This window comes from Oryctolagus cuniculus, chromosome 3, assembly GCF_051225735.1.
Source record: "Oryctolagus cuniculus isolate XC-2025 breed Fujian yellow rabbit chromosome 3, ASM5122573v1, whole genome shotgun sequence".
Taxonomy (NCBI): Eukaryota; Metazoa; Chordata; class Mammalia; order Lagomorpha; family Leporidae; genus Oryctolagus; species Oryctolagus cuniculus.
The window spans coordinates 21,908,185-21,933,302 of record NC_142869.1 but is presented as its reverse complement, the minus strand read 5'-3'; the positions used below and the strand labels follow the sequence as shown (position 1 = coordinate 21,933,302).

General features: G+C 43.3%; 2 protein-coding genes across 2 annotated transcripts in view; both read right to left on the bottom strand.

The window, feature by feature from the left end:
• Nucleotides 1–25,118, bottom strand: part of LOC149127282 (uncharacterized) — a 421,278-nt gene that overhangs the window by 4,893 nt on the left and 391,267 nt on the right. The window lies entirely within an intron of this gene.
• On the bottom strand, nt 5,925–6,518 carry LOC100349399 (transcriptional regulator ZNF706). The gene has a single exon (XM_017343106.4). It carries the CDS (start codon nt 6,483–6,485, stop codon nt 6,255–6,257), a length of 231 nt encoding a protein of 76 aa, XP_017198595.3. The 5' UTR covers nt 6,486–6,518; the 3' UTR covers nt 5,925–6,254.

Sequence of the window (25,118 nt, the reverse complement as noted above, 5' to 3'; positions counted from 1 at the left end):
CTAAAAACCCATATGTTGATGTTCTAACTTCCAGAACTTCCTAATATGATCGTATTTTGAAATGGGGTTATTAGAGAGACAGGTTAGAATGAAGTGATTAAGATGGTTTCTAACCCATTGTAATTGGCATCCTTATAAAAAAAAAAGGAAACATGGACACAGGACATGCAGAGAGGGAAGACAGTGCCCAAATATACATAAGATAGACATCTACAAGCCAAGGAGACTTGGTATACAGCCTTCTTTCAGAGCCCTCAGAAGGAACCAATCTTGCAGACATCTTGACTTCCAGTTCCCAGGACTGTGAGACAATACCTTTCTGTTGCTTGAGGACCCCGGTATGTTGTACTCTGTTATGACAGCCACAGCATGGATACATGCAGAAGCACCTTCCTGCTTTGAAGAAGCAGGGCTCCCTGGAATTTCAAACATGAACTCCTTTATTCTGGCTCAAGGCATAAGCTGAGAACATCTGAGACAATGCTAGGCTTCCATAGCCAACACCTGAGCAGTGTTGCAGGCAAAGGACTCCCAATTCAGTCCCCCAAAATACCTTTTCTTAGCCAGGAAAATTAAGGGAACAACAAGAACTTGTCCTGGGAAGTGCTCAGGGATTTACTCCCACACCATGGACCTGCTATATGTTCATATGGACATGTGAACACTATTTTCTGACCAACTAGAGCTTTCAACAGTAGTTCCCAACATAAGGACACTTTGAGAAGCCCTGACTCCACCTCTCATGGGATAGATGAGGGAACAGGAACTGCCAAAGCAGAGATGACTAACACAGAATCCACTCAGTTGGTGGATATATCCTGGCCAGTTCCCAAACTCTCAATGTTTTTTTCTTTTGTCCTCTACATTGGTTTTGCTCCACAAAAACAGTTTTTAATATGGGAACTCTGACAATAATTCCTCTTAGTCTTCTTTTCTCACCCCTTCGGTGGGTAAAGGAAAAGTTAGGGTCTTGCCACAGAATGAGGGCATTTGAAATCACCTAACTCTTCTACAATATTTGTGTCAAGTGGTTTTCCAGTCTCCAATTAAACACTTGTAGGATGAGAAATTTACTACTTTATTTGAGTTCTAACAATTAGATATTTTCAAAACTAAATAAAAACATGCCAGATTCTCAAGGATAAGACTTTTTCTTTTTAACTCACTTGGCTTGAGCCGATGCCCAGGGCCTTTGGTCTCCCCAAGTCTCTGTGATCATTGCGATGGTGACACTGGTTCAGATGACACCTCCTCCCTACTGGGGACCACACCAGAGCAGAACTCCCTTTTGAGGGGTGGAGCTGGCTGTCCAGCTCAGAGGCTTGTAAAATTGCCAATTTTTAGGGGCAGCAAGACTTGAAGAGAGTGACAAGAAATAGTGGCTCCAGTTCCAAAGAATCCACATGACATTTGGGTTGAAGAGCTGGGCTTCTACCACAAGGAGGAGCATTTGTTTCTTTGCATGGAGCAACACAGGTAACAGCATCGAGGCTATAGCCATGGCCTGCACAAGTCTGTCCCAGGCTTCACACTGGAAGCTTCCCCTGCTCCTGGTATCTGGCCTCTGGGCAAGTGCCATAGCAGGAGAGGAGCATGAAGAAGAGCCATAGATTGGATGGTCTTTTACAGCTCTTCTACCCAGAGGAATCCTTTTGGATACCACTACTCCCCTCTTTAATGAATAGTCATCAATGTTCATGCACAGATAAGGTTCTAAATATTTAAATATTTTTTAATGTTGTAGGAGAAGAAATTTGGTCTTATAGCCTTTGCCTTATGAGATTGCAGGGGCCACTGAATTTCCATGGGCACCACGTTCCCATTAGCCTAAACAAGAAAGCAAAAGCTAGAAGAGTTGAGCTCAGAGTTTGGCATTCTGTGGGTCTATGTTAAGAGTACAGCAGGGTTTGTCTCCCCCAAACTCATGCAGGTGTACAAACTAATGTCCTCATGTTGATAGTTGATTAAGCGTGGAGACTTGATTTAATGATGGCCTCTAAGAGGTGGGGATAGTGAGAGGCCTTTGGGTCTTTGAGGTTGTGGGGAGCAACCTGGACTGGACTAAGTTACTGGAATTAAGACTTATTCTATGCATCTGCTCTCCCACAATATGGCGCTGGGAGAGGAGAAAACAGCTTCTGCGCAGCTGCCTCTTGCCAACTTGAGTGATGACCTCCAGGAGCTGATCCTGCTCCTGATTGGAGGAGAGCAGCGTACTCGGCGTGTGGGCAGCCGAGTTGGGATTGGCGGAGGAGGACTATAAAGGAGGAGAGAGACGGCATGCACCAGGAACATCTAAGGGGAACACCTGTGCAGCCCCCGAGAGAGCCGGCTGGCGGTGTGCCGCTCCCCCGCGGAAGTGGGGAATGTGGCAGGGAGAACCGCCCTTCCAAGGAGGTGGAAGGGTCGGTAGCCAACCTGGGAAGAACCAGCAGCAAACCCAGGGAGGGCCGAGCAGACAAAAGAACAGCGCAGGGTCCTGTGTCGTTCCTCCACGAAGACGGGGAGCGACATAATGGTGCCGTGACTCGGATAGGAAACTTGGGAGGGAAGAAACGGGAAGAAGTGGAAAATACTGGAGAGAGAGACTAGCAAAGAGCCTAGGGGAAAGCCGGACGGAAAAGGTGCCGGAAGAAGCTATTGAAAGCCTAGGCATAGACTCGGATATGGACTGTGGGAAAGAAGTTAGGAGTTAAAGTGAAAGCAAGAAGAAACTTAGACTAGGATGCGGACTATGGCGGGGAAGCTAGGAGATTGAAAGCGAAAGTGAAAGCTAGAACAAACAGACTCGGATACGGACTGTGGGGAGAGGCCAGGAGAAATGAGAGAGGAATATTGTTGGAAGAAAAGTTAGGGAAACATACCAGGTAGAGAAAAATGTTAGGGAGGATGAAGCCGCGAGTGCAGGCCGAGGCGGAAACGTAAGCCAGTTTGGAATTCTTTAAGTCAGCCCGGGGGGCAAAAGGCGAAAATCTGGAACCAGAGGCAGAGACGTGGGCCGCCAGGTTGGAATCCGTCAGATTAGCCCAGGGAGCAAAGGATGGGAAGCCAGACCGAAAGGCGCAGACGCATGAGCTGGGTTGAATTCGCCAGGTTAGCCCGGGGAACTTGGATTGAATGCTAGTGGCGGAAACGTGAGCTGGGGCTGTGTGACTCGCAGAGGCTGCCGCACGCAGAGAGAGTGTGCAGGGCACAAGTAGATAGGGAACGCTGGGCTAGTGCGAGGCCATGGTGTGGGCGCCGGCGGGGCGAGGCGCCAGGAAGCCGCGCAGAGCCGTGAAGCTGCCGTGGGGCGAGGCGCCAAGAAGCAGCCTCGGGGCGGGCGCCAGGAAGCCGCAGGGATAAGAGAAACAGAAGTTTAGAAGTAAAATGAGAGAAATAGGAATGCTGGTAGATAGAAGTAAAATAGGAGAGATAGGAATGCCCAGAGATAGAGAAATAGAGAAAAATAAAGCCTCCCCTCAACATGGCAATGAGAGAGCTTGGATTCGGTCTGCCTGATTAGGGAGGTGGTGAGCACCTGTGGGCGGCTAGCAGCTTATGTGCCGCAGGTCACCGAAGACAGGCACGAATTAACATCAATAAGTCTCCCCACAATACCGTAATGAGAAGGCTTGGATTCGGTCTGCCTGATTAGTAAGGCAGTAAGCACCAGCAGGCAGCTCGACCAGAGTATGAGCTGCAGGTCACCGAAGATAGGCACGAATCAACACCAATAAGTCTCCCCACAATACGGCAATGAGAAGGGTTGGATTCGGTTTGCCTGATTGATAGGGCTTGTAAGCACCTGCAGGCAGTTCTAGCAGAGCAGAGCATGCGCTGCAGGGCACCGAACTCAGGCACGCATCAGCGCCTAAAAACCTCCTCACAACATGGCGAAGAGAGGACCCGGATTCGGTTTGCCTGATTGATAGGACTTGTAAGCACCTGTGGGCAACTCTAGCAAGCAGAGCAGAGTGTGTGCCACGGGACACCGAAGACAGGCGCATATCAACGCCAAAAAATAAAAAGAAAGGGGGATCTGTGGGGAGCAACCTGGACTGGACTAAGTTACTGGAATTAAGACTTATTCTATGCATCTGCTCTCCCACAATATGGCGCTGGGAGAGGAGAAAACAGCTTCTGCGCAGCTGCCTCTTGCCAACTTGAGTGATGACCTCCAGGAGCTGATCCTGCTCCTGATTGGAGGAGAGCAGCGTACTCGGCGTGTGGGCAGCCGAGTTGGGATTGGCGGAGGAGGACTATAAAGGAGGAGAGAGACGGCATGCACCAGGAACATCTAAGGGGAACACCTGTGCAGCCCCCGAGAGAGCTGGCTGGCGGTGTGCCGCTCCCCCGCGGAAGTGGGGAATGTGGCAGGGAGAACCGCCCTTCCACGGAGGTGGAAGGGTCGGTAGCCAACCCGGGAAGAACCAGCAGCAAACCCAGGGAGGGCCGAGCAGACAAAAGAACAGCGCAGGGTCCTGTGTCGTTCCTCCACGAAGACGGGGAGTGACAGGGGTGTGCCCCTAAAGGGTATATCTCGTGAGAGCTTTGATTATTTCTGATGAATACTTCACAGTTTCTCTCTCCTTCCTGGCTCACAATGTGATTCTGCATGCGCACCTGCAATAAGCAGCCTCCATGGATACCAAACTATGAGAACAACCAATCCTGTAACCTGAAATTGTGGGCTGAAATGAGCCTTTTCTTTCCCAAGAAGCTCCTCTTGGGTATTCAGAAGTAACAAAAAGCAAACTCCTAAATCTTCATGCCAAAAGATACCCACTGCCACCTATTCTATCCACCTCTCAGTTGATGGATGAGTTAGAGAGACTGAGTTGGAATAAAACAGAATTCTTCATTGGGCATAGCATATTTCAATTTTTACTTTGAGAAAACTACATAACTGCAATCACAGTGATCATTATAATGTGGTCATGCCAATTCCATTTAATCCTCCAAAGCACCTATGAGATAGGTACTGACTGCCATTCTGGAAGTGGGAAAGTCAAGGTTTAGGTCAGCCAGGTAATTTGTCCACACTTACTAGCAGGTAAGTGTGGAGTTAGAATTCCAGTCTAGGCAATGTAATTTTAGAGCCCAATCCCTTACTCTTTATAACTTGTTTGATGTTGAAAAATATGTATGTAGTTGCATAGATCCATAAAATCCACATATGCATATCCATAAAACCAGAGGAAACCAATAATATGTTTATATCAATGTCTTTTTTCCCCTGTCTGTATCTACACAGGTATTTCTGTCCATATAGGTAATATATCTCTATATCTGCAATGACATATCTCTTCCATTCAGCAAGAAATGCTTGGTGGACTTAAGGTCCCTTATGACTACTTAAGGTTGTTGGAGGTCATTTATCCCAGGATAGAACTAGGAAAGGGAAGGAGTGTGTGAGACCAAGATGATATTTTAGCTATAAATAATGAGCATATCAGAGGTTTTGCATTCTCAAAAATACTGCTTTAGGCTAATTGTAATACTCAGAACATACTGTGATTCCCAATAGGTATTTTACTCATAAATTAACAAACATGTAAACCATGTCAGAGAATAATAAAGTGGGAAGCCATATCCCATGTGCCTACCACCCAACTAGCACTTAATGGTACCCGCAACAATGAAAGTTAAAATCACACAATCACATGATGAGAAAGTACAAACACTAGAGTAGAAGGTGGAAAATAAAAAGTGAAAGTCCCTACCGACCCCATCTTGCCCTCAGACCCTCTTTTCTAGAAAGGGACGTGTACTCCTTTCACTGAGCAGCTTCCGTCTTCCTTCTTTGTGGGTGTCTAAATTAGTGTTCCAAGTACACTGCACACTGGACCTATTTCAATGATTTTCACATGCAATTAATACTAATATTGATAAAAGACTGATAAAAGACTCATAATTGTGAAGCACTTATTATGTGCCACCCATTCTTTTTTTTTGATGTTGTAAAATCAAATTACTACTTTATTAAATGAGTTATTTTACACAATATGAACATCAATATAATTACAATTGTAAAAAAATTTTTATAACAAGGATGGACTGATTTCCAGATTTCCAAATCAGAGTCAACTGTACATTTACACAGAATTGTCTTTGCATGAAGCTCAAAAGGGAACAGCATAAAAATGAGTGTTTTTGTAGCCCCTGTATTTTTGCTGATCAACAGTTTGTTAGAAAAGCAGCTGCAGGTTTGTTACCTAGGGTCTGAGACAGAAGAAGAGTCAGAGGTGTCACAAATTTGCCTGTAAACAACTTTATGCCTGAACATCAGCCAATTCTGGAGGAAGCGGAGTCTTAGGATGTTTGCTCTCAAAGTGCTGCTTGAAGGTCTTAGGGCCTGGCATTTGTGTCCTGCAGACAGTGCAGGTGTATATTAAGGCAGCTTTGGCAGCAGCCTTTTTGTCATGTCCTTGTTTCTTCTTTTGTCCAGCTTGCTTCTTGGCATTTTTCTGCTGAGAATGAATCTTCTGCTGTCCACGAGCCATATCTTCTTGAATTAGTCTGCACAGACTCTTGCTCTCCTGTGGAAGGGTGGATGTGCCACCCATTCTTCTAAGCATTTTGTATACATTTATGACTTGCATTCTCACAAAGCCCTTATGGACTCCTTTACCAAGAGTCCTTTTTCTTAAACTCCCCTTAATGACAATTTAAGGGGCCAGAGCTGTAGCACAGTGGGTTAAAGCCCCAGCCTCCAGCACCAGCGTCGTCCCATATGGGCATCGGTTCGAGCCCCAGCTGCTCCACTTCCAACCCAGCTCTCTGCTATGGCCTGGGAAAGCAGTAGAAGATGGCCCAAGTCCTTGGGCCCCTGCAAGTGCATGGGAGACCCAGAAGAAACTCCTGGCTTTGGATCAGCTCAGCTCTGGCCATTGGAGTCATCTGGGGAGTGAACCAGCAGATGGACAACCTCTCTATGTAACTCTTTCAAATAAATAGAATAAATCTTTTTAAAAATGACTCAATTCAAGTGTGCAGCTTGTTTCCTGCTAGGATGCTGAGTAACACAAACATATGACATGATCTGTATGATGCCATTAAGAAAACTGAGACAAGAAGAAGTTATGAGTCTGTGCAAGGTACACAGCCCGTGGTGGTGTGACTAGACACACGAATTTTCTCCCCAGCAACTATGCTCTCTCCCTCTCTACACAGTAACTCATCTTAGAGACACACCTACGAATACCCTCATAAGACTCTCCAGTACTTCTCAGGGCTTAGCTAATACAGACACTGTTTCTGCAAATTCTCTTATATGTCTGGCTTGGAAGATATATGGAATTATATCTATAGCACACATTATTGGCAGTGCTAAGTTAATGAGTATGTGTAATCTTAATTTGAGGAAATATTGTTAAATTGATGCCTTAGTTGATCCAATTAAATGCACTCATATACTATGATCTAGTCACTCTACTCTAAATAGACACAGATAGATCTAGGTACATATATATGGGCACAGATGCAGATACGGATATAAATATAGCAAATAAATGGCCATACATTTTCATAAAGGGACTTGTACAAGAACATCCATTGCAGATTTGGGAAGGATTTGTAATTATATTTTGTTTTTATTTGGAGCACAGGTGAGAAGTTTGTGGCAAGTAGGAGCCCATCACTGGGGTATGGATGTGTAAACCTTGGCGGATACACACCATGGGATTCTGTGCAGCCAGTTAAACATGGGCATAATAATATTGTAAATATAGTACTAAGTGGGGGCTAGTGCTGTGGCTCACTTGGTCAATCCTCCGCCTGTGGCATCAGCATCCCATATGGGCACCGGGTTCTAGTCCCAATTGCTCCTCTTCCAGTTCAGCTCTCTGCTGTGGCCAGGGAGGGCAGTGGAGGATGGCCCGGGTGCCTGAGCCCCTGATCCCGCATGGGAGATGAGGAAGATGCACCTGGCTCCTGGCTTCAGATTGGCGCAGAGCCAGCCGTGGCAGCCATTTGAGGAGTGAACCAGTGGAGGGAAGACCTTTCTCTCTGTCTCTCTCTTTCACTGTCTATAACTCTACCTGTCAAATAAATAAAAAAAATAAAAAGTACTGAGTGAAGAAAGATGTATACTATAATGCCATTTAAAATACATCCACATAAAGCAGTATCTCATAACTTAGAAAAACACATGAGAAAGATAGACATTAGGAGTCAGCACTGTTGTGTAGTAGGGTTAAACTGCCACCTGTGATGGCAGCATCCCAGATGAACAGTGGGGCAAGTCCCAGCTGCTCCACTTCTGATCCCGCTCCCTGCTAATGTGCCTGGGAAAGCAATGGAAAATGGCCCAAGTATGTGGGCCCCAGCCATCCACATGGAAAACCCAGATGAAGTTCCAGGCTCTTGGGTTCAGCCTGACCCAGCACTAGCCATCACAGCCATTTAGAGAGTAAACCAGCAGATGGAGGATCTCCCTCTTTCTCTGAACTCTGCCTCTCAAATAAATAAAACAAGTATTTTAGAAAAAAATATACATAACATGTAAGAGGAGTGATTGCCTACAGGAGTCTGTTATGTGGAAGGAAGGGGAAGTGAATACATGAAGGTGGAGAAAGATAATTGTCAAAGTTCCTTCTTGAAAGATAATGATATCACATTACTACCTGCAATGTAAAAGAGTAAACTTTTTTTCACAATATTTCCATCAGGGAGTATTATCAAACTTAAAGAGTAATTTCCCAAGGTGATGGCTATTATCAAACTTAAATTTTCCCCATTCCAATGATTCAGCTTTGCATTCTTCTATTACAAATGGAGTTGAGCTATTTGTGTGTCTTTTTCTGCAACTTGGGGTGCTTTGCATTGCGAGAAGTGTCCCTTGCTCTTCAAAGGACTGGTAGAGCCACAAAGGCAATCTTAGATCAACAGGTCTCCTGCCATCCACACATGTAAAGTCACACAGTGACTACACAATAAGAACAAGCATGGATGCCATAATTGCCTCCACACCCTCTCTCCAGTTCTGAAGTCCCAATGTCTTGGCAACCTCACAACCCCTTCAAACCAGGAGACTATCGTGCTTGCTCAGTAACCTCAGCTGCATATTCAGATCATTGCAAACTCCATTTCAAATGCACTCACATTTACTGCATCAAACAGCACTTCCCCCTCTAAACTGAGTTACTTAATGTTGTGGGACTGTTTCCATGAGCTCTTTATGCTTAGCTGTGGCTTTTTTTAAACTTTCCCCTCCATACACACCACCACCACCCCTCCTTTTCTTTTCTTTTCTTGGAAGAAGTTGATCGTTTGCCAAAAATAAATGAAACTCTGGCTCCAAGTTCAACTCAGAATTTACTAGCTGATGAATTGGAAGGAGGCGGGGTGGTTTGTGAAGGTGGGCGAAAGTGGAGAGGGGGAGGCAGGCTTTCACTCTGGGGCAAGCTGGAACTCAGAATTAGAGGCTATTAAAGTGTCTGATCTGTGCTGAGTCATGAGGAGGCAGGGGTCAGGGGATGACGCTGGCTCCCTGCCAGTCACATGTTCTGCCCAGGTTGATGAAGAGCTTGCAAAGAAATTACAGCAGGAAAATAATTTCACCAGCATTTTAAAAATAACATCAGAAGCCACATGCATGACACCGAGTAAGCAATCGGCTTTGGCTTCTATGTTTCTCAGACTGGTACCTGAGTAGACGATTGCCTGGGCGCCCACATTCCCACTCGTCTCTTCCCCCAACTTTATCCACTATGACCCTTCCTCCCACTGTGTCTCCCTCCTCCAGCTGAGCCTTTCCAGAGCCTCCCATTCGACAACAGGTTAGGCAGAGCCATGGAGAAAACAACAGTGCCAGGACGTGAGATTTCCTAAGACACTGATAACAATGATGATGGTATTAGCTCATCTAACACTGAAAACAACCTTATAAGGCAGAGAATTGTGTCTCCTTTGTGCAGATAAAGAAAAAGAGAAAAGACTTAAACAACTTTTCCCAGGTTACGAAATACACAACTGGGATTTGAACTAGAGTTTCTGAGCTCCTTGTCTCCACCACCTCTGCCCCCCTTTCAAGTACCTTCATCTCACCATCCCCACGAGATGCTCCCACCATGTTTCTGAGATTTGGCACTTGCTCTTCTCTTACAAGGCAAAGAAGAGCAGCCAGGGGCAGATTGCTCTAGGTCTCCAGACCCTCCATGCCTTTTCCTCACCCAGATTTGACTTCAAAGGCCATGCTAACATGCAGTCACTGCTTTTTACTCTCAACATTTCACTATCACACAAGAATTGGAAGAGTGATGCAGTGAACACCCACTTACTTGGCACCTGAATGCTACAGTTAAGGTTTTGCTTTGTTTGCTTCCTCTACTACCTCTCTCTCCACACTATTGTTCATGTAGCCCATCTCTTTTTTTTTGGGGGGGGGGATGCATTTCAAAGTAAGTTGAAGACTTTACTGTATCACACCTCTACATTCTTATTTGCCCCCCTCCAACTTTTTTTTTACTTTATACAAAATAGGAATGGTTGTCAAGTGCTTATGTCAGGCACCTGCATTACATAATCTGATCCTCACCATAAAGTGAGTGCAATTACCATCCACATTTTACAGATAAGAAGAAGGAAATCATAGGAAACAATGGCCACAGTTGACATAAGTGTTCTGAGGGGCCATGTGCTGGGCAAATACTTTTCATGCATTATTTCATTTAATCCCTTATAGCAATATAAGGTAAATATTATTACAGTTGAGGAAACTGACACTTACTAAGAAAGGACATGCTATCTAGCAAGTCTTAGAACTTGGATTTGAGTTGAAGGCACCTGACTCTACTCTGCTCCACTCCCATGGGTTGCTATCCTTGTAAGTAATAAATAAAGCATTTATTTCTACCATTCTCTTTTACATTTTGCAATCCCCATGTTTCGCTTTGGAATATGGCTTCTCAAGGTCAAGAGACATGCTTTACCCTTCTTGATCCCAGGTCCTCATTCAAATGCAAGAGAATGGAGATATGCTGATAAATGTTTCCTAAATAGATTCATAAGTAATGAATGGAAGGAATTGAAAGTGCCATGCCTGAGAATAGCATCAAAGAGTGATATATTCATGAACATTCTTGAAGCAATAATGAGCCTGCAGACTGGTAACAGATGCTGTTGGCTCCTGGAGCTTTCTCTACACCAAGAGGATGTACAACTTATCAAAAGTCTCCATATTATAAAGTTTGGGTACCCTGAAGGATGGATGTGTACCTGGAGGATCCCAGTGCTCTTGCCAGCTCAAGCTGGAACACACAGTCAGGTCCTGTGCTTCTGCAGGTTCTTTCATGTGCCCACTATGTGGCAAACACCAGGGGCAGGAAGGCACAAAGGTAAAACATGCAAGAACTCACTCTTAAGGAACTCAAACAGTAAGCATGACAAAAGAAAAGGTCATACTGTAAACAGGGAACAAGACAAGTACGTACATAACTGTAGCAAAAGTTATGATGGGGTACTTCATAAGAGACAAACCTAATTTTAAAGAACTTCCAAGGATGCCGGCGCCACGGCTCACTAGGCTAATCCTTTGCCTTGTGGCGCCGGCATACCGGGTTCTAGTCCCGGTCGGGGCGCCGGATTCTGTCCCGGTTGCCCCTCTTCCAGGCCAGCTCTCTGCTGTGGCCAGGGAGTGCAGTGGAGGATGGCCCAAGTCCTTGGGCCCTGCACCCCACGGGAGACCAGGATAAGTACCTGGCTCCTGCCATCGGATCAGCGCAGTGCGCTGGCCACAGCGCGCTGGCCGTGGCGGCCATTGGAGGGTGAACCAACGGCAAAGGAAGACCTTGTCCACTTTGCCTGTAAAAAAAAAAAAACAACCAACTTCCAAGGAAGCAGAACTCAGGTCATGGAATGGCAAGGCAGCTGGGGGATGGGTTGGCAGAGAAATTTTGTTTTTTTTGGGAAGGGCACAATTTTCAACAACAGAAACATGGCATGGACTGAATGAGTAAGGGCGAGAAAATATAGTCCCAAGACACTCCAATTGTCAAGAAAATTGGAAACAGACCCAGAAGGGCCAAGCCACCCCATGCAGAGTAAGAAAACAGTCAACACTGAGACCAAATTTATTCACCATGTACGTCTATGACTGGGCGCAGCAGCACCATGGAAGCGGCAGTGACTCCAACCCGCTTCCAGGTTGAAGCTCAAACAGGATGCCAAGGCTCTCCTCGGCCATGTTGCAATGAAACAAAAGGCACAGTGTGGGATGAGAAGAGCTGGAAAGATTGCCTCAAATGGTGTGGACCAATTACCCACACACAGGCTGTGCAGTGTTCACAGTTCTTTACAATGTATCATCTCCTTGGATCCCTGTAACAACAGATCCTGGAGCTCCAGCCTCAAAGTTCCAACTCAGGCAGCCAAGGCTATGCTTGATGACTCGCCCAAGACCTCGCAGCCTGGGAGAGGAAGAATTATTGAATTCAAATCTGGCATTCTTGGTGTTAAGTCTCATTAATGGCATAGGAAGATCACAGTTTGGAAATCAATGTCATGCCACAGAGATAAGATTTCCTTTCTCTAAATCTATTTATTCTGCTGTCAGTTTAGGTGCTACTAATTAACTCTACCTGGGTTTGTAAATCAAAAGCCTAAGGATTTTGAGAAATTAGTCAGGCCTGACATGAGGCAAAACCAGCCAGGTGTTTTATGGAATTTACTCAAGAATATCTTTGAATGTTGTGTTATTATTATAACCACAGGCTGTGGAATCAAACTGCTGGGTTTGAACCCCAACTTGCCACCTACTAGCTGAATGATTTGGGGTATGTGGCTTAGTTTCTCTGTGTTTCCATTTCCTCCTTTGTAAAATAAGGACAATAATTGTAGCTATATATACATTTGTTGTTAAGATTAAGTGACATTTTACATATAAAGACTTTGGATAAAAGTAGCTTGATTCGCCTTATACAGCCCACTATACCACCTTTTTATTAGGTATCCTAAGGTCTTAGAGAATGGAGACCCCTTCTGCTGACCTCAGGTGGTAAAGGCTAATTATTGCAAAGACATATGACATGCAAAGAAATCCAGGAAATCATTGATACGTGGCTGGGCCTCACAGACCCAGAAAATCATTCTTCACCTTTGAAGCTATTGCACTTATAACTTGCTATACAGTCAAATCATTCATCTGTTTGTCTGCAGAATCAGAATCCTTTACTCCCCCTTTCTTCCTTTTGTTGGCTACAGAAGGTTGAGTGAATTATACTCTTCAGGCCGTGGCCCATCATTTATCTTGTCTGCTTATTTCTTTCCTGTTATCCCTTTCCTTTCACCCTGTGCCTTTCTTCCTCTGCCTCTTAGGCAATCACTCTCATTTGTGCTTGACATATATCTTTTGGGTTATATGTGTTCTCAGAACGCATGGATTTTTTTAAGACATGTATTTTAAAAGGGTGCTTTGTTCCGTATCTCTTATGGTTTCTTACTTTTTTTTTTTTTTAACCAACACTGCTTATACATTCACCCATGCTGTTAGATGTCCGTCCAGGCTGTTCGTCCCCACTGTTGCTTGTTCTCCATGATGTATACTCACCATATGCTGCCCCTCTAATCCGCAGGATGGAGTGCCAGAGTGCCGCCAACTGCCTGTCACCACAACAACACTATAATGAACATCCTCAGACACGTCCCCTCCTGGACCTCAGTGAGATGGTCTTGGGAAATATATGTAGGGACCATCTTAATTCAACTAAGTTGCATCAGACTGCCTGCCAGAAAGCCTGTTGCTGGCGACACGCCCGGCAGCAGTGCACAAATCCCCTCTGCACCACCGCCCCACTGGCGCTCTGTAGCTTTCCAGCTTTGTAGCCATTGCTTCCCAGTCACTCTCCCCTCTCCACAATTCCACTTCTTTCTGTGGCTGCGAAGGTAGAAGCAGCCCCACCCCCTGCCTACCACCCCACACAGCAGCTCCTTGCCCACACTTGTTTCTCTAGCTTCTGCCACTCTCCTTATCCTTTCTTCTATTGGCTCCTATTCTTCCTGAAGCCCTAGCATCTCTAGGCCCTCCCATTGCACTCTCTCTCTCCTTTCTCTCTCTCTCTCTCTCCCTCCCTCCCTCCCTCTCTCTCCTCTCTCTAACCTACAAACACTCAGATTGACTCCCTTTGGTCATTATCCCATCTGATGCACTCCGGGGAGGCAGTACTTTCCCTAGGCCATCCTTTGTAACTGTGACTGTCTGGATATCTCCACGGTCCAGCAGATGTCTGCAGGGTGCTGGGGTCACAAGGCATGTACCCAACAGGCCCCTAGGGATGGGAGTATCTGTTGTAGGCTCTGTCCATATAAGGAGGATATGGTTAGGCTAGCATTCATAGTTTCGTGGACTGCATGCTAGACATATTAATTTAGTATTTTAGTAAACTAGCCAAAACGTCCCAATTTGATGTGAGGTAACTACAAATATACAAGAGAAAGCTTCCATCTCAATGATTTGTTTATATGTAAACACAGTGGGAAATAACTTGCTGGTTGCCTGCTGTTTATCTTGGGCACCTCTATTCCTTCTCCTTACCTTATTTCCTCCAACCCATACACATGGTATTTGGAAAATCCTATCTTAATCCAAAGAGTTTGCAATTGCCTCTGCCTGGAACATTCTTTCTTAACTCCCTTTTGGCCCGACTAAAGTGACTTTATACTACTAAAATTAAATGCCATTTCTCCAGGAAGGTCTCACTGATCTCTATTCATTGATCACTCTTCAGTTATAGATCCCCCATCTCCTCTCATCACACACTCCACACTTATTAGTATAAATATTGCTCTGTGGCCAACATTGTTGCGGCACAGCAGGTTAAGCCTCTGCCTGCAAGGCTGGCATCTGATATGGGTGCTGGTTAAAGTCCTGGCTGCTCCACTTCTGATCCAGCTCCCTGCTCATAGTCTGGGAAAGCAACAGAAGACGGCCCCAGTGCTTGGGTCTCTGCACACACGTGGGAGACCTGGATGAAGCTCCTCGTTCCAGGGACCGAGCCAAGCCTTGGCTGTTGCGGTCGTCTGTGTAGTGAACCAGTGGATGGAAGATTCTCTCTCTCTTTCTCTCTCTCTTTCACTCCTTCTCCCACTGTAACTCTGCCTTTTAAATAAATAACTAAATCCTTAAAAATGAATTAAGTATTGTTTCAGCCTACTAGACACAAACAACTAAGGACACAATTGTCCTGTCATGGCAGCATCTCTGTTTCTCAGCAAAGTATTTTGCATCCAATATATGCTCAAAAATCATTTGCATGGCCTCCTGAGAAGTGATATTCCTAGGGAACTGAGTTCAAATCTCAGTCCAGTTATGAGGCCTGGGGCAAGTCATAGTTCCTCAATTATCTAACTCATAGTATTTTTTTAAAGATTTATTTATTTATTTGAAAGTCAGAGTTACACAGAGAGAAAGAGAGACAGAGAGAGAGAGAGGTCTTCCATCTGATGGTTCACTCCCCAACTGGCCACAACGGCCAGAGCTGTGCCCATCCAAAGCCAGGAGCCAGGAGTTTCTTCCAGGTCTCCTCAGTCCAGGGCCTGCAGGGGCCCAAGGACTTATGCCACCTTCTACTGCTTCCCCAGGCCATAGCAGAGAGCTGGATCGGAAGTGGAACCAGCACACATATGGGATGCTGGCACTGCAGGCGGCAGCTTTAGCTGCTATGCCACAGCTCCAGCCCCAGCTCATAGTATTTTAAATAAATGAAAATGTTTTTCCAAATCCTAAGCGGCTGCAAAAATACAGCAAAAAACATTGGATGGGTAAAGATTATTAGATAGCTATGTGTCTATTGAAAGGAATTTACAAAGTTCTTTCTCCCTCTCTTATTCCCACTCTTATTTTTTTTTTACTGAGATCTATTTTCAATTGACTTTATACACAGATGATTAACTCTATGTTAAATAAAGAGTTCAAAAAAGAGTATGTAGAAGAGAAAAAAAAAACTGTTCCTTGACAGTCAAAAAAAGGGCTGCAAGCTGTATAGTTCTGCATACATTCCTAAGGACTTACTTCTAAGGGTATAGTTTAAAAACTTGCCATGGGACCCCAAATCCTATTAAACTGGGAGGTAAAAATGCCTTCTTAAATGTTAAAATAACCATATTAAGTGTTAAAGTGATCATATAGATAGAATTAAGCATTAAAGGGATCATAAAAATAAGATCAAGTGTCTGGTAATAATAATAGATAGAATTAAAAAGGAGAGAATATTCCAAAATGGGAAGCAGTCCACACAGCAGACGCATTTAAAGACAATCACTTTAAACAGCACTCTGACCTCAGAATTAGCCCTTAAGGCATACTGACCTAGCTGAAAAGCGCACGATAACATTTCAGGCATAGAAAGCCAAGATACTGTGGCAAAAATATGCCCTACATGAAGGATCTCTGCAAGAGACCCAAGTGGAAAGAAGGGTCCATCAAAGAAGGACATACTTTTTTCTGAAGGGAGGAGAGAACTTTCACTTTGCTTATGGCCTTGTCTAAATACTGATGGAGGTTGTGGATTTAAAAGGCTTCCACAGCCTTGGCGGCTCATATCAAGAGCCTCAGGTAATTACTGACATCATACGTAAGAGTGTTAATTGTTAAATTAACAGGAGTCACTGTGCACTTACTTCCCATGCAGAGCCTCTGTCTTCAACGTGTTGCCTTATGAGAATTAACTGTAAACATTGTTCTCAGTTATTTTTTGTGCATGTGTGTGTAAATTGTTGAAATCTTTACTTAGTATACAGTTGGTCTTCTGTGTATACAGTTAATTGAAAATTAATCTTAAAGGAGAGTAGGACTGGGAATGGGAGTGGGAGGAGGAGGTGGGGTGGGAGTGGGGATGGGAGGGTGGGGATGGTGGGAAGAATCACTATATTCCTAAAGTTGTACTTATGAAATTTGTACACATTATATAAAAGATATCTTTGGGAAAAAAGAAAAGGAATTTATATGCCAACTGCTTGAATAAGAGGGTAAAATAATAACTCCTATCCCAATATTTCATAAATCAAAGAATATCATCAAAAAGAATATTAGAAATGGAGGGTAGGCCAGCGCCGCGGCTCACTAGGCTAATCCTCCACCTTGCGGCACCGGCACACCAGGTTCTAGTCCCGGCCGGGGCGCCGGATTCTGTCCCGGTCACCCCTCTTCCAGGCCAGCTCTCTGCTGTGGCCCGGGAGTGCAGTGGAGGATGGCCCAAGTGCTTGGATCCTGCACCCCATGGGAGACCAGGATAAGTACCTTTCTCCTGCCATCGGATCAGTGCGGTGTGCAGGCCGCAGCACACTGGCCGCAGCGGCCATTGGAGGGTGAACCAACGGCAAAGGAAGACCTTTCTCTCTGTCTCTCTCTCTCTCACTGTCCACTCTGCCTGTCTCAAAAAAAAAAAAAAAAAAAAGAAAAGAAAGAAAGAAAGAAAGAAATGGAGGGGACTCTAGAGATTGTCCTCTCTTCACATTTTGTTTTTTTTTTCCATCCATTTTATTTATTGTTTTTTAAATTAAAATTAATTTTTTTTAACTTTTATTTAATGAATATAAATTTCCAAAGTACGGCTTATGGATTACAATGGCTTCCTCCCCCATATCGTCTCTCCCACCTGCATCCCTCCCCTTTCCCACTCCCTCTCCCCTTCCATTCACATGAGGATTCATTTTCGATTCTCTTTATATACAAAAGATCAGTTTAGCATACATTAAGTAAAGATTTCAACAGTTTGCTCCCGCACAAACATAAAGTGAAAAATAAACATTTTGTTTTACCTAGGAAAGAAATTAATCAGAAATCTGTGTGGCTTGCCCAAATCACAAAACTCTGTTAACATGGCTCAGGAAATGGCTCTTGTCCAGTCTTGCCTTCTGCGTGCCCCAAGGCAGGGCCCTAGCAGGAGGAGGTGCATCCTGCCACACGTGGGCCCTGGATGCTCACAGGGGCCAGGCAGTCTTTTCTTTGGCTGCTGCCAAGCCCACCTCTGATTTCAGCTTCCCAGCAGCCACGGTTTCTTAGAATCAGAGAATCATCAAATTCTCTGCTGTGTTTTAAATAGTTTTCCCTTTTCTCTGTTTCTCCCAGTGACCCAGTTCTTCTCATTGATCCATGAAGGAGTAGCAAAAAGGAGAGATGCACGTGCTGGGCCCAGTCTTCCTGTGCCATGACCCAGTGTGCACCACAGCCCTCACCTCAGCTGGCTGAGGCACTGTCGCCAGAAAATTCAGATTCTGGACCTCCGATTTCCCAGCAGAGTGAAATCTGCTCTCTATTGCACAGGGCTTCCCAGTGAGAAGAATTCAGGATATTTACATTTTTTCTAGTTGCTAGAGGAATAAGAGGCAGTGGCAAAAATGAATCTGAATAAGGGGTCCTTTGTGCCCAGCTGTTATAAAACATGATTTTTCACAAGTATTTGCTCTCTCCACAGAATGAAGCACTAAGTGCAAAAGTTCACCCTGCCCATTGCCCACTGCTTTTCTTTAGACCTTCCAACACACATACACGCGCACACACACACACACACACACGGCTCTTATTTCTCAGGGTCCATCTGGCCATAAATTGCCATAGACATTAATTTATGAAAACAAATGACACCAGCCTACTCCATGACATTTTGAAATGGGAGAATTAGGCACAGCAATAAGGCAGGAATAAAATAAAAACATTCAGACCCCATTGCTGCCTTGGCAATGTCCCAAGCCACACAAGGACCCTGAGTGTCCCTATTCCAACACACTGTGCTCCTGCAAAGTTACAGTTATTTGATCATAAGACATGAAATTAGTTCTTTGTCACAGAGTGTGGCAGGAAATTAAACACATCCAAGGCTTTCTGCATGTGACTAGAATCACCATTCCATCTGCAGAGTTCATATCATTGGTGTTAAAGCACAAATGAGGAAAAGAATTGGATCATCAACACTGGCAGATGATGTAGCTGGCAGAATACTCCAATTTCTCGAAGGTCTAAAGGACTTAATTCATTTCTGAGACTATTGTGTACCTTTTGGGGTACAGAACTCCAAGTAGTCAACAGGGTGGTTTACAGGCATTCAGAAGTAGAGGCAATTTGCCCTCTTTTTTGCCGTGTCTTCCTTCCTCATCATCAAGGAGATGAGATGTTAAGATGTAGTGCCAACTCAACACCATAGAGAAGATGTGCAGAGAAGGGGCTGGACAATGTGTCTGTGAATCTCAGCAAGGCTGCTGCCCTCTCTGAGTCGTCATTTCTTTGGATGCTTCGACCTGATGCTCCTGAATTTTACAGAATGGAAACTCAGGTAAGTAACACATACAACAGGCATCTTTGCAGCACTGGGAGACAATCAAATAGCAAAGCTTTAAAATCACTCTCATTTTTGAAAGGCTACATTTAACATAGAAATTTCAGATGGAGGCTGGAAGAGGGACTAGAGTCTCTTTCTCTGAGTCCCTGTTCGATTCGAATCAAGGTGCAAATGGGGACCAAAGGACCAACCAATTTATTAATGGAAATATATAAACTAATTCCAAAAATACAGCTGACAGAAAACTGTCAGAAAATAAGACTCAAAACCTTAAGCTTAATGGAGCTTCCTCTTCCTCCCATTGGGATCCACCTGTTTGGACAGCTGCTCTGTGAGTCACCTGCCTCACTACCTGCAAGGTAGCTACCCCATACCCTGTCATACTGGACAACAGAAAAAGTTGGATCCTTTCCTCATTCTCCCCACCCAGACCTTGCTCACAAGGTTTACTGTATAGAGCTCATTGTGAGAAGCACCAAGACCATGAGCCTGCAGCTCACCTAATGAATGCCAAACAACAATGCAATGTGTGAACTGTGGATGGCTACTCCAACCACTATGAAATGTGGTTCAGTGAAAAGTCAGACCACCTTAAGTCAAGTCAGCAAAAAAAGCAGGAGGAGAGAGAAGGTGCAGTATCATCTTCCTCCTCTACCTGCCAAAGTGGAAATGTGGGGGAGGGGTGAGAATTGTTCCTTCACTCATCTATCAGAAAGGATTTCCAGACTGAGGGAATTGAGGAAAGAGAAACACAACCAGAAGAATCTTTGGCCACTCCTTTCCTGGAAATGTGTACACAAGAAGAGGACCAAATCACCATGCACTTAAGGAGAGAAAGTCACATGGGACAGAATTCTTTGTTCTCTCCTTGAAATGGTACCACCTGGGACCTACATTCATTGTGAGGTATCTGAGCCCATCTTCCACACTTCTTGGTTTGTTCAAAGGAATGGACAAACTGTAACTCCCCTGCCAGGGGACAGCTGAGTTCTCCCTGATCTTACACACGAAGGCAAAGTGATGATCTAAGGCCAGAGACCGGGCCTTTATCACCCGGGGAAAGATAGAATGTTTTCTAGAATTTCCCAAGACTGACATGCAAGAAATATACAAGTGTAAATCACTCACTTGAGGACAGGATTGGAAGAGCTGATGAAAGCTTGCAGGAACCAAAGGAGAGAGAAAGTCCAGGAAAATATTTGCAGAGATAAAGAGAATGATTCCTTAGTGAGGCAGCTTGGAGAAAACAATGCAAGGCAGGCACGTCTTCAGCCTGAGCCTGACAGATGTTTACTAACTCGCTGGGGTCCTGGAGCCAGCTGTGGTTGACCGGAGCACTCTTCCATCACAGGCCCTTTGTGGTGAAAAAGAATAAAGTTGAAAATGGATGGCATCAGATTGTGTTCATAATTTATCACTTTAATCTTGTCACCAAGGACCAAAGAAATCCATTCAGGGAGGCGAGGGCAGAGGAAAGGCAAGCACATTTTTTCATGTGAATCAGTTACTTGAGGTCAATCTGGACAGTGTCTTTAAAGTCCAAAAAAAGAAACATCTTAAAGAAAGAAAAAATAATAATCCTGTGATCACCCATGGCAGATGTTCAAGGATGGAGAATTTAATTTGCAAAGGATGTAATGCAGCACATTACAATGACAGAACAATTTCTCCACAACCTAACAGGAATAGAATTCCTGGGGTGGTAGATCTTCTCCCAGGGTCATGTGACCCCTTACCCTGACTCTAAGAAGAGTTGATGCCAGGCCAAATATGGAGAGCATATGGTCCTCAGCCATGGCTTATTCCTGTGCTTGACAGAATTTGGAAGCAGCATGCTTTCAGGATGAAACTTAGGACACATTTACTTTCACCTCTTTCCTCTCCTCAGATTACTTCCCAGTCCTGTTCCTACGTATAGAATACCCTTGCATCAGTTCTTTATGTAACCAATCCCTTTCATGCTCTGGTCTTGGATGGAATATCAGCTTCTTCAAGAGAACTCCCCATATCGCTTCATCTAAAGACAGTCCCCAGGGTGGGCATTTGGAGCAGTGGTTAAGACACCGCTTAATCATTCGCATCCCATATCACAGTGCCTGGTTCGAGTCCCAGCTCCACTTGCAATCCAGCTTCCTGCTGATGCACACCTTGGGAGGCAGTGAAAGTACAAATACTTGGGTCCCTGCGATGCACATGGGAAATCTGGACTGGGCTGGGGCTCCTGGCCTTGGCCTGGCCCAGCCCTGGCTGTGGCAGGCAATTTGAGAAGGAACTAGTAAATGGAAGATCTCTCTCTACTCTCTCAGTCTCTGCCTTTCAAAAAGAAAGAAAGAAAGTCAACAACATTTTTTAGAAACAAAGACAATGTCCTATTATGCCCTTTTTTATTGCTTTGTTTGTTTACATAATACTAATTATCACATTACCAAATCTTAATCATTACCAGGTGATCAAAGAGGAACTCAAAAGAGAAATTAGAAAGTGTTTTGAACCCAATAAAAGTCAAAATTTGTGATGTGGGATTAACATAGTACTTAAGAAGAAATATATAGCTCCAAGTGCCTAGATGAAAAAAAAAATAGTGTCAAAGCAATTATTTCAGGTTTTGCCTTAGGAAAATGAAAAAAAGAAGAGTGAAATAAATTTTAAAAAGTGAAAGAGAAAGAGCTTAAATAGTGATAAATAATAAAACAATACAAAAATATGGAAGATATCCAATGCTATAAATAGGTGAACAAAACAACAGAAAAATAAAGAAACAATGATTCCTTAAAAAATCAATGAAATTGATCAACCTCTAATCCTATTGATCAGGAAAATCAGAGATAAAGAAGGGAAGAGACATAAATTGCCAATATTGGAAATGAGAGAAGGCTCCACTACAGATCTACAAATATGGAAAGCTTAGCAGGGAAATTTGTGCAACTTTATGTGAAAAATTTGACAACCTATATGACAAGGACAAATTTCTTGAAAGACAGAAACCACCAAAGCTCACTGAAAAAGAAAGAAACATGAATAACTTTATATCTATTAAAGAATATTGACTTTGTTGTTAAAAGTCTTCCCACAAAAAAAATTCCAGGTTTAGATGCTTTCACTAGTAAATTATATTTTAGATAGATATAATATCAATTCTACATAAACACTCCAGAAGGTTGAAAACATATGAATATTTTCCAACTTTTTCTAAAAGGCCAGCATTACCTGATTGATGGAACAAGGACATAAGCCTCAGACATTTTAGATTCTTACCTGAAAGTAGATAAAATCCCATTTTATCCCTTACCCCTGCCTTTTTTCAAAAGACCAGCTCAGCCCCATGCCCTGTATTGTTCCCCTTCAACACCCCCTGTAATTCTTTCCAGGATTTGAAAGCTTCTGGGTATGCCTTAAAACCTGGATGGAGAATTTCACCTTCAACTACTGCCCTCACCCCCTCTCCAAACCCTTGGACCACCCTAAAATATATAAGGCCCAGCCTCCTGGAGGACTGTGCCCTCTGTCACGTGTTCAGTCTGTGTGCATGCTGCCAGCTTGCCACCCACCTCTGTAAATTTATTTTTCTTAAATAAATTCACTCTGGCAAAACAAATCTTATGAAATACTGTAGAGGGGAGACCATGTGGCACAGTGCTTAAGCTGTGGCTAGAGAGTCCCACATTCCACAGCAGAGTGTGTAGTTTGAATCCTAGCTACTCAGCTTCCAATCCAGCTCTCTGCTAGTGTGCTTGCACCCGGGAAGACAGCAGGTGGTGGTTAAATAAGTGGTCTCTGCCACCATGTGAAACACCCAGATTGCGTTCCAGGCTCCTGACTTCAGCCACACCCAGTTCTGTTTCAGATATTTGGGGGAACGAATCAACAGATGGGAGATTCTATCAACAACAAAAAAAAAGAAAATAAATTTTTAAATTTTCAAGAGACATCTTAGGTAAAGAAAATTACACATCAATATAAGAAAATTTTGAGAGACTATTAAGAAAGAGTCTAAAAATAGATTCACACCAATAAGGACAACTTGTTTTTTTTACTAGGATACAAAGATATTGCTCAGGATAGTAGTGTTGGAACACTTGAATATTCATTTATCAAAGAATGATCTTCAATCTATTTCTCACATGATAGTAAAAAATGAATGAAAAATGGATCATAAAATATAAAATCTAAACTATAAAATTTCCAGAGTACAAAATAGGAAAAAGATATTTACAAATGGATTATGATGTGATTTCTTAGGTACTACACCTAAAACATAATCAATAAAAGGAGATCACTCATTCATTGAACATCATCAAAATTGAAAATGGCTGGTATTCAAATATCACAGTACAGATATATATATATATATAAAAAACAGCCTGGGAGGAAATATTTGCAAACGATACGCATATGTCTAATGAAGGAGTTGAATCCAGAATTTATAAATAACTTTCAAAATTCAAAAATAGGAAAGCAAATAATTCAATAAAAATGGGCAAGAAATTAGAACAGGCACTCACTAAAGAAAAGGAATAATTAGCAGAGGAAAAGATGCTCCAGGTGAGCAGTAACTGGGGAAATGCAAATAAACTACAATGAGGTACCACCACAGATGTTCTGGAATGGCTAACATCTAATGCAATGACTCATATCAAGTGTTTCCAAGGACATGGGACAACTGACTCTCACATGACTGATAGGCACAGCCACTTTGGAAACTAGTTCAGCAGTTTCTTAACAAGTTAAACATACACAGTATGGAGATACCTTAGAAAACTGAAAATAGATCTACCATATGACCCAGCAATCCAACTCCTGGGAATTCACCCATAGGAAATGAAATTATCATATGAAAGAGTTATCTGTACCCTCACATTTATTGCAGTTCAATTCACAATAGTTGTGATATGGAATCAACCCAGATGTCCATCAACTGATGACTGGATAAATAAATTGTGGTATATATACACAGTATGGAATATTATTCTTCCAGAAAAAAGAATGAAATCCTGTCTTTTGCAACAAAATGGATGCAACTGGAAACCATTATACTTAGTGAAAAATGCCAGTCCCAAAAATTCAAATATTATATGTTTCCCCTGATCTGTTGTAACTAATAGAATACCAAAAATGTAATGTATAGGAGTGAAATTGACATTTTGAGATTCAATGATCGTTTACAGCACTTATCTCCACTGTTGAGCAACAGTGGGCTTTTTTTCTCCTCACTATTTGATGAACTCTTTACTTAGTGTATGGTTAATCTTATGAGTATAAATTAAACTGAAAGTAGATCACTGTAAAAATTAAGAGAGGGAATAAAGGAGCAAAAGTAAGGGTGGGAACATGGGCAGGAGGGAGGGTAGGGTGAGAAATATCACCACATTCTTAAATCTGTATATATGAAATACATGAAATGTGTTTACCTTAAATAAAGAAAAGTTAACCATACACACGTACACTTATCATACATCCCTGTAATCCTACCTCCAGATGAAGTAACAACTACACACACACACACACACACACACACACACACCTGTAAGTAGATGGTTAGAACAGCTTGATTTATAATTCTCCTAAACTGTAAATGACCTGCATAGCTTCTGACAGGTGAATAGTTAAACAAGATGTGGCATGTCCTGCACTGTAATGCTATTCTACTCAGCATGTTTTTAAAGGACCATTCCTTTTAGTACTGCTATAGTCCATAACAGAGATGAATCTCAAAATAATTATGTTGAGTTAAAAAGAACCAGACTCCCTGAAAAAGATATAACAACCTGTCAGAATAGTCAGGGTTCTGTCCTACAAGCCGATAGGATTCAGAAAGAATGTTTTAGTGAAACACTTGGCCAGAATCCGTACCTGCTCTGGTGTGCA

What these genes read in the sequence shown, in the direction of transcription:
- LOC100349399 (XM_017343106.4), bottom strand. Translation starts at nt 6,485, where the DNA reads ATGGCTCGTGGACAGCAGAAGATTCATTCTCAGCAGAAAAATGCCAAG.